General features: G+C 38.2%; 1 protein-coding gene across 1 annotated transcript in view; it reads right to left on the bottom strand.

Annotated features, from left to right (window-relative positions):
- Positions 1-16075, bottom strand: part of ZRANB3 (zinc finger RANBP2-type containing 3) — an 86834-nt gene that overhangs the window by 32302 nt on the left and 38457 nt on the right. Inside the window, exons 7-12 of the mRNA XM_014599616.3 lie at positions 14329-14500; positions 13233-13361; positions 4990-5109; positions 4248-4367; positions 1958-2137; positions 496-648 (exon numbers count right to left, since the gene is read on the bottom strand). Coding sequence (XP_014455102.2) covers positions 496-648; positions 1958-2137; positions 4248-4367; positions 4990-5109; positions 13233-13361; positions 14329-14500 — 874 coding nt within the window. The remainder of the gene's footprint in view (positions 1-495; positions 649-1957; positions 2138-4247; positions 4368-4989; positions 5110-13232; positions 13362-14328; positions 14501-16075) is intronic.

Below are 16075 nucleotides of genomic sequence, written 5' to 3'. Positions count from 1 at the left end.
TTAGCTTAATTTTCAATGAGTTTTGGGATGGCACCTCTTCTTTGAGATGATATTCTTAGTAACTTCACTGGTTCACTGAGATAGTATGAGACTCATTCTGGCTCAGATTTGTTCTACTATAGTCTGATTTAATTTCATACACTTTGATTTAATAACTGTAGTGTTAGAATATAAAAGGATGAAGATTTTTGAAGTTCTGTATTATTTTATTAGATGCTTTTTAAAAGATGTTTTTGTTTTTTGTTTGTTTTCTTGTTTTTTTTGTAATGTTCCATCATTAGGGGAAATAGAAACATGAACAAGAAAGGACTGGTATAAAAAAACTAACAGTGACAGGAAGAAACAAAAGCAACTAATCAGTTAAAAGGTCATTTCTTATACTTAATTATTTTCACACAGGTCAGTTTAATATTTAATTAGAAGCCCAATTTACAGTTAGATAGTAGAACTAATTTACAAGATCATAACAAAATATACAAATCTGTGTAGTCTTACATGACTGAATAAAACTTCATTCTTGATCTCTTCAAGACTTTCATTTGGGGTCCAGGTTTCAGCAAAACTCAAGAAATCCCACTTTTCTTTATCACCTTCTTCAGCCTGTAATTTCTCTTTCTTACCATTCAGTGTGCTGCCTGTAACTTTGGCCTGCAGTCAGGAGAATACATAACAGTTTCCTTAATTCATAATTTGGAAAATGTGCAATTATCCAAGAGTTATTTCTTTTAAACATAACTTAGTAGTTGTAAGGGGAAGAATATCACTTACTAATTCAAAGAATAATATTTATAACAGGATTAAAAACCTGTAAACCTAAGACCCAATACTCCTACCAATTCTCTAATCAAAATCCACAGCTAACACAGTAACAAGAACAAATCTCCTAATGTATGACAGCTTACTACATTGAAATTAATATTTATTTAGGTTAATAAATGTGTGTTGAATGTTGCTTGTACCCTTAGACTGCAAACTCTTTGGTAATTTTACATACAGTTCTACGTAATTCTTCTTGGAAATGGACTTTCCATAACACATGCAAGACAGAACTGAACCACTATAATGAAATGTGCTAATTTATTCTTGATTAAATATAGATAAATAATAATAATCAACAAAATAAAAACTACAAAATAATATCAGCAAGAAGGAAGTCAGTTTAATTAAAAGCCCTTGACACAGACATGGCTATTGAGCCTGGACTCCTAGGCCAGGTTCCAACTTTGATAATCAGACCATGAAAGATGCACTAAACTGGCTTTGGAGCAGATAACTGTTCTTTCACTTAGCCCCACTTAACTATTGATTTCTCATTCAGTGAAGGAATCCCCAGATGAGAAATGATGAACAGATACTGAGACAATTCTCCAGGAGTAGGCTTTAAGTGTTTCCAATCTAATACTGAGATTTTTCAAATGGGCTTAATAGAGTTACAACTAAAGGGAATTGTGCAATGAAACTTATAGCACCTAGCTTCTTAAGACTTTCATAGTTGGGGATGAAGAAGATGGATCTGTACATTTAAGAATATTCAGCAGCCTTTTCTATTCCTGAAAAGCTTTAATTATGCACATAGGTGAAGCTTATTCTGCGAGCAGAACTAATATAGCTCAATTGTGACAGTAAAGCAAACCCACATATTCTGATTAATATTAAAAAAAACCCCAAGTCACTAACATTAGCAAAATGCGTATCAAACACAGCCATTATATAATAATAATGTTTCTATACAGGGCTACAAGAACAGCAGAAGGGATAAAAAGCTAGCTTAGAATAAGCATGGTCACCCTGCAATAAAAACACAAATTGATCGACCTGGTAATCTTAATAGCAGGACAGTGACCCAGATGTAAGAATCCTCCAAGGGCACTGCTCAGAGATGCATGCCATAGATGCTGTGGATTCCTGACACAAATAAAACGCATTGTTGATTACTTAGCTCTATTCCAGCAAGTACCTTGCGATTTAACATTGCCCACATGAGGGGATCTAATGTTCCTTTTGCAATAAGGTAGTGCACATTTACAGAACTGTATTGTCCAATTCGATGTGCCCTGTCTTCGGCTTGCTTTATGTGTCCAGGGTCCCAGTGTAATTCAGCAAACACAACATGAGTGGCAGCAGTAAAAGTTAAACCCTAGACAAAATTAGCAATTAGATTAATTGATTTCTAAAAAGTAAGAGAGAGACAATATGACTTTACAAATGGACAAGAAAATGTTATAAAATGACAGAATGGCGAAAGGGAATTGCCACAATTTTTTCTACTTTCTTATGATCCCAAATTATATAGAACATTCTGCAATAACACACCCAGACAGATGTTTCAGATTTCCGTTGATTAATATATTTTTAAACATCCAAAATGGGATTTAAATAGAATTTAGGTGCTCAAGGCAAACACTGCGATCCTCAAAACACCTGTACCCTAGAGACATGGAAACTCCAAAGGTACTTCACCCTTAAAGTTTTCCAGGTGCGTAAAGTATTGCTTTTAATCTCAGCTCAATCTTGACAGGACCAACCAGCTCCATCGCAGCTATTTCCCTCAGGAGGGATCAATCCAGTAGGTGCTCAGATTAGGTTTTGTGCAAATGCAGTGGTGACCATAGCTTTCTTTTAAAAGACAGACAAAGGTAATCACATCATTTCCAAAAGGTCAGCAATAGAAACATTTTGCAGTATATAGTCCTTGGAGCAGTAGCTGGAACCAGGTTACCACTCACTCCTGTGAATCATCTAACCACAAGCTTAGAGTCATACTCGCTCTGACACTCTCTGGTCTAATAAAATCTAAATTTGCTCTTGTAGAATGACACAGCTTCAATAAGAAGGAAAGAGGATGCCCATTAAACTATATGTAGTTTATAGACGTGGCACTCTCTAGGGAGGGGTAGATTTGAAGCACTTCAGGCAGGGGAGAAAACTGAACCCAGATTTCCTACATATTGGGTGAAAGTTTTAACCACTGAGTTATTGGTAAGAACCATCACCACCACCACCTCCTCTTTTAAAGGATGGCTGAAAAAGAGTGAATCATGCTTTTTTTTTTTTTTTTAAAGAAAATGATAAAGGCTGCTTGTAGATGTTAAAAACCCCCCAAAACCAAAAAATGGTGCTTTACTTTAAACTCGGCGCACTTTAAACCTGTGCCAAGCCCAACACATGCAGTGTCTTAGTTAGACCTGGCTCACTGAACTTCTGCATAGATTATGCAATTAACTGGTTAATCACACAATACATTAACACTGGCCACACGTGTAAAGTAATTATCATCCAATTAGCTGGTTAACTGTGCAATAAATTTAGACCAGCCATGCATATAAAGTAATTCTCATGCCATAAAAATGTCCATCCAGCTATAAAAGAGCCAACCAGCTAGAGTTAGTGCTTGAAAACGTGTAACAACTTTATAGCCAATCTCCACCCAGCTTTAATTTGACCATGTGACAGGGCCCGAAGAATTGTCTGCCCTCAGTGTTTTCCTGTTGGCTACCTTACGTAACTCCCCAGTCAACGTGCTGACTTGACATGGCTCCCTGTTCAGTCTGCTGATTTTTGTGGATCTCAGCCCAAGGCACCTCATTTTCTTTATTGCCTAAGTTTGCCACCCAGGTTCTGTATTCTACAATGGGGGTCAGGTGCCAGTGGTTAGGAGCTGAGTATTCAGCTTTGCACTAGCCATGTCCCTTTTTGGATCTGTACTTTGGTTTCCAAAAAGGCAGGGTTTATTTAATGGCTGCTCCAGCAAGCAGTAACCCACAACACGTGTAAAATACCACTAATTTAAGCGCTGAAAATGGATGCAAGACTTATTAACATAACTAAAATATCTGCACCCACAGCAACCTGAAATAGAAATCATGTAAAATATTAATGAGAAGCAGAATAAGTTGTAATATTGTGTAAATGCTCTATATCACTTCCCAAAAAGATAAAAGTGAAAAGCAGGGTGTTGGGTTTTTTAAAGAAATACTGAACTCCTACTAATTATTCAGATACCGGATGACTCTTTTGGCTTGGTTCTACTGAAATAATTTCAGATGAAGTGCTGTACTAATTTTATGGTTGATGTGAAAACAAACAAAGGAGTCTAGAAAAGCTTAATTTGATAGGTTGCCTGCAGTAAAACATCTTCACCCTTCATGGATATAATAGCATGTGTATGCTTGGTATTTTTAAATTTCTTATTTCAAACTGCATTAATATGTGCTCTACCCCTGGCCCCTTCACTGATTTTATCTTACTTGACCAGCAGCCTGAATGCTCAGAACGGCTACACGGGTATCTGGATCCTTCTGAAACTGATGAACAAGATGTACTCTTTCTGCTGAAGGAACACTTCCATCAATTCGAATGTACCGAGCCTGTACAATTCCAAAAGAATGGCAACAGTAATGTTACTTGTAAAATTAACTCTCAGAAAATGATGCTAAAATACTGGGAAAACAAGAAATCATTCCATTCCTATAATCAGGACCACATGCAAACTATTCAGTAGTTTTGTACTTCACTCCTTTTATAAAATGGGAATAATTTTACCTACAGTTCAGTAAGATACAATTAATTTATTAATGTTTGTAAAGCAATGGCTAATCTCAAAATAGCTGGCACTACAGAAGAAGTGTGTTGTTTTTGTTGCCATTATTATTTGGAACGAAACAGAATGTTAAACCACCACCATTTTATAGAAGTATTACAGTTCTTTCTTTACGGATTTTTTTCTTTTTTTTTTTAAGCAATAATCTAAAGGTGCTAACCTTTGATAATAGAATGATCCAGACTGCATTGTTTAAAATTATTTCCCAAAACACTATAAAATATTCTACAAATAAGATATCTGAATATTGTGTTGCTGATCCCACATATATTTATGTTTATGAATAACAAAATACACAACTAATCCTACAAAAAGCTACTAACTGGCTAAATTTTTGTAGGACTAGGACCTAAATCTAAAGCAATAAAGAACAGATCACTTAGATTTACCTTGTTTTCTATGGCTGCCTCTGTACAAGCCTGGAGCATGGTTAAGTGGTGAGCAAAAACCAGAAACTTAAGTTTGTCATTCTCAAGCATCATTTTGATGTAGTCTTTTACTGCTCCAGCCTACAGCACAAGAAATTGTGCAATTTTATTAATTCTATAGAGAATACAAAAATGTAACCATGGCAAGAATCCTTGTGGGTGCTGTATTTTATTGGATCAACTCTTAACATAGACAATGACTTTGTGGTCACTTATAATCTTATCCCTGGACTTCACAGGTGATAATGACCCTACTTAAGCTTTTGTTCCAGCTGCTACTTAGCTCAGATGTGTCTGCTTCTGACTCAGAGACCTGAAGAAGGGTACTGTGATACCTGAAAGTTTGCCAATGCTTTTACCAACCATACAGTTGCTCCAATACAAGATATTACCCACAAGAATTCTTGCCTCTCGCACATCTCCTGAACCATCACAGCAACATCACCTCAAAATTACCATACAGCAACAGTGACAGTTTCTGCTTTAATACCTCCTCTTCCCATGATGGCAAAAAATATGAACATAAGTTCACCTTGTATGGGGAAAATTATTTTCCTATTTGTCATATGATCAGTTGATTTTGTAAATATTAAATTATTGACAAATTATGCATTTTAATAGGGAAAAATGCCTTTCTAGATATCACCTTAGGATAATGAACAAGTCCTTTAGAAGTAGAAAAGATTGCTCTGGCAGTTCAAAGTGTTTATTAAACTTAAAAATGCAATGTTAAATAATATTTAACTTAAGATGACATCTCTGGATATCTTAAACATATGTTGACAGTCAAGTGATTTGTATCACAGATCTATTTTAAAGAAACAACAAGGTACCTATGTCTTTAGCAATAAAGACTAAAGGAATAACTTAATAGTTGCTCGGTAAAAAGGCAGTTAGTAACAGTTACCAAGTTTTCTAGTGTATAAAACACCCTGCGTATAAGATACAAGGATTACAGAATCTGAGATCGGAAGTAGAGAATTGTTGAAAAATAGGTCTGGAAGTGTCACTGGGAAGTAATCTAAATTAGTCCAACACCCTGATCACGGCAGAATCATCCCCGTTTAAACCATGCCTGACAAGTGTTTGTCTAACCTGGTCTTAAAAACTTCCAAGTACAGAGAATCTATAACCTCTCTAGGTAATCTGTTCCAACACTTAGCTACCCTCAAAATAAGAAAGCTTTTCCTAAATACCCAAGTGTCGCCGTTTAAGCTAGTTATTTCTTAACTTGTCCTCTGCAGCCAAGAACAACCTATCACCATCCACTTCATAAGCACCCTTCAGGTATTGGAGAAAGTTACCAAAATCCCTCTCAGTCTTCTCTTCTCCAGACTAAATAATGCCAGTTCTTCTAAACTCTTCTCATGACTCACGTCTTCCAGATGTCTAATCATTTGTTGCTCTCCACTGGACTCTCTCCAGTTTACCCACATCTTTCTTAAAGTATGGTGCCCAGAACTGACACAATACTGCAGGATCAGATCTTACCAGAGCTGAACAGAGCAAACAAATCACTTCACCTGACTTGCAAGTGACAGTCCTGTTAAGTGTATGCAACTCCACACCCGTTGGTATCCTCTACCAATTTGCTAAGCATGAGCTCAGTTCTATCCTCCAAATCATTTATGAAGAATTCCAATAGTACCAGACCCAGAACACACCCTGGGGAATGCCAGTCAACACTTCCTTCCAGTTGGATATCGAGCTAGTGATGGCCACCCTCTCTTTAAGCAGAATGGTCCAATCAATTGTGGATCGAGACAAAATCCTTCAATCTTCTCTGGATCATCTGTTATTATACTGCCCTCTTCATTCACTAAGGAAGCTACACTTTGCTTGTAGGTTTTCCTCTTATTCTAACATACTTGTAGAATAACTTTTTTTTTTTTTTTTTTTTTTGCTTTTTATGCCCCTTTTGGCCTTCCTGATTTTCTCCATGTATATTTCCATGTGCATTTCCAACATGCTTTTCAAATTGTAGACATGTGGAAATACATGAGATATTATATATAGATGTTATAATGTGGTTCTTGTTAAGATCTTGGGTGAACTTCTATGTCCCCAGTGTTTAAAAAAAGTAAGGAGATGGCAATAAGTTTAATTTTTAAAAATAAAGAGTAAAGCTTAAAACTTCTTTTACTTCTTTGGTGTGTGTGTGTGTGTGTGTATATATATATATATATAAAACTAAAAACAGTCATAATGCTTTTGCTAGTCACCAAATTGAATAAAATATATTCAATTAACTTATTTTTGGATTTTCAACAACAGAAAATACCAATGAGTAATATTTTTACCAGCCTGTAATTATATAAAATTATGAAAATGCATAATAGTTACAAAGGTTTTCAAGTATTTTGTAACTGAATCTTAAGCTTTTTTAATGCTAAAATTTAAAGCTCCTAGTTAAACTCCAGCCATGTTGCCATAGTAGTGTGGCTGAGTCACAAAACTTTATATATGGTTCCTTTCTGCGTAAATAATGTATCTATTCTTTTTCAGAGTATTTTCAGCAACAAATGCCCATGCTGTTTAAGAGTCTCAAACACAGCTACTGAAATACTTACCATATTTACCCAAATACAAGATAACCATGATTATATGACGACACCCTAACAAGTACATTCTATATATGGAAAATTTATGAATTGGTTATAATTTTTCAGATATGCAATCTGGAGATCTACCTTGATTTTGTCCTCCTTCCATTGCTAAACAGGGAAAATACATGAGAGAGAGCCCCTTTATCATCTACCAACCGCCCCCCGCCCCCCCGCAAACATTTTCCCCCTGCTGCCCCTCCCCTTCTCCCCCCTACTGTCAGACGCTGATCTCCCTGAGCACAGAAGTGAGGGGCAAGTTTGACTCTCCCAGGAGAAACTGAATGTCTGCATGGGGCATGAGTTAGAATACCTTGGGACAACAAGCTAGCTGAGACGTTGGCGAATTAGCCTGGGCAGATGTCTCCAGAGGCCAGATTTTAGAGCACTGAAAAACTGAGCAGCAGCAAGACCATAACAGTTGAAAAAAGATGATATACAAGTGAAAGACAAAGGGAAATGTATTGAAAGCTTTGGACAGGAGGGAAAACAGTTGAGTTAGCTTTTGTGAGAGGGACTGGTATAGTTGCAGAACCAAGGTCAGGGAAAGCATACTGTGTGCTGTCTACTTTCCTTAGGAAATACTCTGGGACATCTAAAGGAATGAGAGGTACACTTAAGGGCACTGCAGTTTTCATTACAAAACTTGCTGTTTTCGCATGAAGCCTTGTGCTTTATCTTCAAAGTAAAAGCAAGGGTGTGCTGATAAACTCTGCAAAGCTTATCTGTACGCGTGTTTGCTCTTACTTAACACATTCCTTTATGAAAAACCTTAGCCTGACGAAGGGTTTTTGAACCCGAAAGCTTGCTTAATAATTGTTTTCCAACTATTTAAGTTGGTCTAATAAAAGATATCAGATTCACTCAAAGAACCTTGTCTGCTTATGAAAAACATGAAGCATAAACCAGAAGGCTCACGCCTTTTGTAAAGATTTGTGAAAGGGGGTGTTTAACATGATAGTAGTTTGAGGAATAAAGAACTTGGAAATAGTTGTATCATGGATTCACTTTCTCAGCACTGGATGCCATACAATATACCTAGATACCTCAAGATTTAAGCTTTGCGAGTTTTGTCACTGTCTTTCAGATATCTAGAGATTCAGTGGCTGAAGCCTAGGACGGCAATTTGTGGAGTAGCTAACAGGAAATGATCGACCAGATGATCATGTACCCTTGTACAATTAATATTATTTTTGTATACTAGTGTAAATTACAGTAAATATATAAGAGAAGCTGCTAATCCTAGGAAAGTAAAGACAGCAGGATGCTGTTACCACACCTTGTCACGAGGTGGCAGGGTAGCCAGTACTAAAGAATCTTGTTTGCCTTGAGCAAATGACTCCATCAAGATAAACTGAAGATAGATGACACCTAAACCAATGTAACTTACATTGAAGGAGTTTTACTATATGCTTTTTCAAAGTAAATCTGTACTCAACTAAGAAATGTTAACCCAAATTAGTGTTGTAAACATGCCATCTCTTCATATTCTCTTTCACACCATGGCAGGCAGGAATAAGACATGTTGGAATAAAGGAAAACATAATACAAGACCTGGCATTACACTTGTACAATAAGACAGCAAAATTATCTCCCCCTGTTTACTTGCCAATATGTTTTGTACACCCGTTGAAACAGCATAGACCACGTGGAGTTCCTCCTCATTTGCTCTGACAAGCAGGATTACTATCAACCAGCACTGTTTAAACCTGAAAGGAATTTGAGTTCATTTCCACCTTCCTACCTAAGGCGATGACACAAGCTTGCATTATTTCCAGAGTCACAAGAAGCAAGTTAGCCAGAAAATGTTTAGTTTGGAGCAGCTGTTGCAAAGGAGAGAACACAAAGCCTTAGCTTGTTATAGCTCTGACAATCTGCAAATAACCAATCTAAGCATAAAGACAGATGCTTGGGGGGGGGGAACAAACAAAACCCACCAAAATCTTGCACTTTCTTACAGCTCTTACCAGACTGCTATACTAGGATCCACACTGAATCCTGTGTTTTTGGCTTAGAGGCTCTGAGCAGAGTCTAAACAACATCTCAGGCTCTAGGCCTTTTAACACTCAGAGTACAGATCTTCTGTCTAGCACCCCTCCCTGAGAAATGAGACTTCACTGTTCGGCTGCATAGTCCTGGAACTAGTGCCAGCGCTCCCAAGCTGCCCCAGCAGCTCTTGCTCACTCTCAAAGCTGGAGAGCCTCCAATTTATTTACTGCTTTGGTGACTATACGATCACAGAAGCAAGGGGTACAGAAACTTTGCAAAGGTATTGCTAAACCCCTCACACCCCTTGCTCACAGACACCACATAAAAAGAGAGACAGATCTATGGCAAAAGTATTAAAAACTTGCACATGAAACTCTTCCTCAGTTTTTGCCTTAATCTACGAGCCCTTTAGATTCTGGTCAGTGCTTTTAATATCCCAGCAATGTTCTTCTCTTCTCCTGAAAGGTGTACTTGTTCTTTTACCCTCCCTTCCAGTGAACCTGTCTTTTACAAAGTCCTAGTTCCCCAGTACACTCACTGTCTTCAGAGTGAGGTCAAGGAACAGTCTGAAGGTCTGAATGCAGGCTCCACATGGCACAAGATAACTAGTTGAGATTGTAGGCAGCAGTTGGTTTCTTCAACTGGTGGTGATTTTCTCCCTTTGAAAAGCTTCCAGTTCTTTCAGACAGCACACAGCAGCTTAGTGAAGAGCTATCCAAGTTATTATTAAACAAGCTAGCGTGGGTACCATAAGTATTCTGGCTCACATAGGGTTAATTCACGTTGAAATACAGACACACCGTTCCATACTTAGGGGAAGAACAGCCCGAGGATAACTGTACACAGGTGGATGGCAAGTTGAAACTGTAGAAAGCTGCACCTTGAAAAGGCCATTTAGAATGAATTGTTCTCTTATACAGAAGCTAAATTACACAATAGTGATCGGCTGGAACTTGGACACTGAGCAAAGCAAATTCATGTCAGTCTCCTTGACCCCAAAGGATGGCTGACCACTAGGGATTGCCACAAGGTAGACATTAAAACAGGCAAATGAAAATCTAGCCTAAGTGCAACACAGAGTTAAGAATCTGTGGTCTTGAGGCATAGGCTAGGTTTAAGCTCAGGTTGTGCTGCCCATATTGGGAATACCTTGCTTTCAGCTGAATACTTTTTCTAGTAGACACAAACTTCCCTGATCTGTAGCAAGAATCTGTGGTATCTGTGATCTGTGGTACTTAACCAGCCAGCATGTGAGGAGCAGTGACTTTGGGTCTGGAAGTGCTCTAGCTGCAGTGCTCTGTAATGAAATGTAGACAGTCTGTGAGCTGGTTCAGAGACTGGACAGATATTTGTCAGTTAGAGCTGCTTCAGCCAACATCAAGCTCTGAGCCTTATTGTGGGTTTGTCATCTTTGATTTTGGAAAATCATCCTAGGAATCTGAGAGGCTGATGGAAAAATATAAACAGGGCATCAAGGTACAACTCCAGACTTATATCTCCTGTCAAACCAAAGTTCTGGCACATGGTATTAACATCAGTGGCAAAAAAAATCCATCACCAGGCACTCCAAATACAGGAATACTGGCTCTTTGACAGACTTCTGAAATGACCACTCGTGAGTTGTGTATCGCTGAGGCAATCTGCCAGGCTGATATTAGAGCCCAGGAGGTGAAGAGCAATCAATCAGAGGTAACTTGTGTTGTTCTCACCATGTCCACAGCTTGATGGATTCCATGCACAGAGGAACTGAAAGTTTATATAACACGTGACGGGTGTTGTCAGGCTCTGCGCTGTGGACTTCTGAACAACAGATGGCAAGACATGTAAAACTAGCCCAATAGTTTTGTGCTCCAAACCAAAAAGTCAAATCCTCAGAGATAGGTGCCCAACTCCTTGGGCATCAAACTCCCCACTGATATTAAAGTGAGTTCAGTGCTCTTAAGCAAGAATAAGGCTCCTAAAAAACTGAGCCCACATCCCCTGCATTTATAGGTGGACCAGGTGGGCTTCCCACCCCGTTCCTAACCCATCTATAATCAAAGTACTAGCTGTGGACCTGGATGACCATGGAAGAAAAGCAAAAAAAACCCCATTTTTTAAAACCTGTCATTTTTTCTGCTAAATAAAGCAGAAGAGTTAACATCATACCGAGTTATTGAAAATGTAATGCTCAGGACTATGAAAAGAGCAGATCTGCAATTTTACAATGCTAGATGAGCATTATGCAAGACAGCTTCATTAATTCATACCATGACATCATCATCACTGAAAAAGAGAAAAACCACAAAGAAGAGCATTACATCTGATGCAAAGAGCTAAAAACTGAAAATGTCTGGGAAAAAAAAATCATGGGCACAAGATCTTAGCCTACAAAGTAAGTTTATTCTGAAAAAAAAATGAAGGAATCGCTGAAAAACACTGAAAAGCAAAAGGACAATGGATTCTGCAAACATATGAGGGGAGGGGAGTCTTAGTGAGAACAAATCAGCAAAATTGACTCTTTACAGAAGTCAAGACAGGGATTGGGACCAATGGTAAGACAAGACATTTAATGCAGAACTCAGATATGTTATAACCAGAAAGTAGTCTCTTCTTGATCATCATTCAATAATAATTCCATCAGCTTTAGAACTCTGAACTCAGTCAAAATACTTTGCTAATTTATCTTTGAGCTAGACAGAATAAAGTTGGAAAACAAAATACCAAACACAGAGGTATTGGAATATATAGTGGACAAAACCACTATCAAGAAGAGGAGGTAGTGATGGAATTGTCATGTCAGGAGAATGGGAGGAGACCATATCCCCAAGAATACTTTGTATAGTGAGATTTGAGATGGCTCTAGAAAACAGGGTCGTTCTCGATGGCGGTACCATAATGTGCGCAAAAATGATATGAAGTCATTCAACATCAGTGTAGAAAGCTGAAGGAGCATGCAGAACCCTGTTTGATTTGGAGGGAACATCTGGCACTAGGTGCAGCTCAACATGAAGCCGCATTGATCCAGAGGATGGAAGCAAAGCGAGAAAGAAGAAAGCAGCATGCTCAGAGTCTAACTCAGACAATATATGGATCTGTGAAACTTGTAATAAGCTGTCACTCTTGAATTGGGCTTGTCAGCCCAAATGGATTCATCAGGCATCTGACTAGACCTCTTATGTGTACACCATATTATAGAGGATCAATAGCTGCCAAACAGCTATAGTTTGTTCTTAAAGTAGAGAGATCACAAGTCATGAAGAACATTTCATGCAAATTAGCTAGCTACCTTTAACAAAAATGTCTTAAGCTGAGGAAACTTAAGACATATGGGATCTAGTTGGGGAGGGTGAAGGAAACTGAAGACATTTGAGTCTTGTTGAGGATGGTCCTGCTTTGAGTAGGGGGTTGGACTAGATGACCTCTCCTACGGTCCCTCCCAACCCTAATTTTCTATGATTCTATGAAACTAAAGACTATACAACTGTCCAACAGTACCAATTATGTAAAGCAGCTTGAAGACCCATAGCTACTTAATTAACAGTGACTGGGGAATTGAAATATAATATAAAACTAGAATAAATAAATAAAACAATTATTTGAAGTAAGTTAAATGAAGATTCCAAGGTTTACCTTGGCAATGGCAGTCTGTTTATACATGCGTGTAATTAGACCCATGATTTGAACAAAGTGACTTTCAGTGGCATCTGAATCTGAAGACCTCATTAATTTCTCCCAATCTTCAAAACTGGCATTCAATTCCTGAATGAGAAGGAAAAAGAACATTTAGAGAGACAGTATAAAAGGCAGAACAATTAATGCTTCTGTGAAGCATGTCTACTACGAAAAGGAAAGGGAAGAAGCAAAATATATCCAGCTTCTTCAGAAGTAAATATCAGCGCAGAGATAGAAACATGTGATGGACCTACCAATTATAGAAACCTATAATAAGCTGTGGGTAAAAATAAAGCTTACTCTGTTAACGTTATATATCAAAGGATAAGAGCTTTCTCCCTAAAATACATATTGGGGAAAAAAAGGGTTCTAAATAACACATGTATACTGGAGCATCAGGAAAACACAAAGCCCTGGCTTCACAGTCTGCCCGGGCGGGGCAAAGCCATCAGCGCAAAGGGGAGCAGCCAAGATGATGGCTTCCCCCCACTGCTGATTGGCTGAAAGCGCTGCCCACTACATAGCCCCCATTCCTCTCCACCAATCAGTGACAAGGGCAGGGCTCCACAACACACTTGGCCAGTGGCAAGGAGCTATAAGCATCCCATGAAAATCCCCTTTGTTCGCTGCAACTTAGGTAGATCCATACTATAAGCATACAAGTAAAAATATATATTTCATTACATACTTCAAACAACATACTTGAACCCAAACTTTCTAATATAGCATTTGTGTATGGAATGTACAGAAAAGTGGTATATTAGGTAATGATTTTCATGACTTACAGGATGCACTTAATTGTTCATACTCATTCACCTCCCATTGGTAAAAATGGGGCCACAACAAATTCATTCTATTAAGACGTATATCTCATTGTTTTACTTTTTGGTTTGTGAAAGAGATTTCTCTGCACCCATGCATGTGCATGTAAAAAAATGAGTTATGTAAAATATAATCATTAAAATAGTTCAGATAGAAAAGGGAAATTAGGAAGATATTACTGCTAGCAATAAGTGTGCTAGATCATTAAAAAAAACTAAATAAGAATCATTACCTTTGCAGCAGCATCTGGGAGATCAAAAGGAATACGCTGTCTAATTTTGGGAGGCAACTGAGTTAAAACTTCATTCTTTAGGCGTCTGATCATTATATTACTTAACAGCTGGTGCAATTCATCCAAGTTTGAAGCCCCTCTGCAATCCCACTGAGCTCTTTTACCAAAAAACCTGAGAATGAAAAGGTAAGATTAGCAGTGAAACAAGCCTTGCCCCAAAACCACGTCCTCTGCCCAGGGAATTCCTACAGTGAGGAGAAAGAAGCCGGTGGCTGAGTTTGGCTCTCCCAGTGGAATCCTCAAGTGTTGCCTAAACTGCTTTTTCCTGACTGAGAAAGGATAGGTAGTGACAGAAAATGTAGGGGGAAGAAAATCTAAGTTCATGGTTCAAGTTGCTTAAAAATTCCTTTTCTGTGCATAGAAAAAATGCATAAACCCTTATATTTATGAAAAGAGTACTGTGATGAGTACACCTTAAAATGTAATACTAGCTAACATTATAACAAAGAGGCAGTTAGCCAGGGGAACAGTCAATTAACATAGTAGCATCAAGACAACCCTACACATCCCATGAGTGCTAAAATGCTGATTTACCGTAGTTGAAAAAGAAGAACAGAACTATGTCTTAAGTGCATTGTGAATCAACAAGCAATACTTTATCAACCATACAGCACTGTAACTGCAGCATGGCCAGGACAAAGGATGATGATCACCATGTGTGTTTCTACTCCTGTAACTGCCTTGAGAATTTCCAAAGGCTGACAAAATGGTTAAGAAAAATATTACTCTCACCAAGGGCTTTAGTGACTCCATTTCCTTTAAGCCAGTGAAAAATTTAGCTAGCAGGGAACCTCTGGGTCTCCAAACATCCAGACAGACACAATCAAATCGATATCAAAGGGCACTCCTACATGCTGTTATGATGCAACTGTGATGTCTGAAGGATGCCATAGTGATACAAGTGGAGCAAAACTGCTCCAACTTTCCACTTACTCCATTTAGGGTCAAAGTTGGAGTGATTTAGCTAACCTGGTTCACTACAGGATCATGCAGACATAAATCTGATCACAACAGCTGATGTTTGGTCCTGATAAGCAGCTAAAATCTATGTTTGTCCATACTTCAAATGCTATAACTTTTAAAATCCTCTTAGTAATATTTATGAGCAGACAAGAGTACAGGAAGTTACCCACTCAGTACCCCTTTCATCTTTCTCCTCGGTTTCCTCCTCTCTTCCCTTTCTATCATGCCTGCCAGGAGATAAGAGGGAAAAAGGGAATAATACTGTATATTCCATTTCCTTTGGAGATATGCTCAGGGTAAGCATATTCCTGAGATAGAAATATTTTGGACACGCCTGGAAGAATAAAATTCTATACTTCCTCAGATTTTAATCAACAACAATTTACTTTGCTGTCTAGAACTGACTTGGGGAACTAATTTCTGGGCTAGTGAAGTTTGACCAGTGTATGCAGATACTTTATTCAGAAAGAAAATGCTGACAATCCTATTTGCTTGAATCTCCTCCCCCTGAATAAAATTCTCAAATGCTATGTATGCTACCTATAAAAGGGGCTTTCTCTGTCCCAATTAGCAGTAATGTGTTGTCGTGTTAAGCATTTAAATTAAGAAATTGCAGGAAGACTCGTGAACTCCCTCTGGACCTCTCATCTTCAAAAACAGGTGACCACGAACATCTTAGTAGAAGGGCATGTAGGGAGAGTACTGCACAAAATAATTAATCAGG

The sequence above is a fragment of the Alligator mississippiensis genome, chromosome 4 (genome assembly GCF_030867095.1).
Source record: "Alligator mississippiensis isolate rAllMis1 chromosome 4, rAllMis1, whole genome shotgun sequence".
Classification (NCBI taxonomy): domain Eukaryota; kingdom Metazoa; phylum Chordata; order Crocodylia; family Alligatoridae; genus Alligator; species Alligator mississippiensis.
Note: the sequence above shows the minus strand (reverse complement) of the source record. Positions and strands in the feature narration are given on the sequence as shown.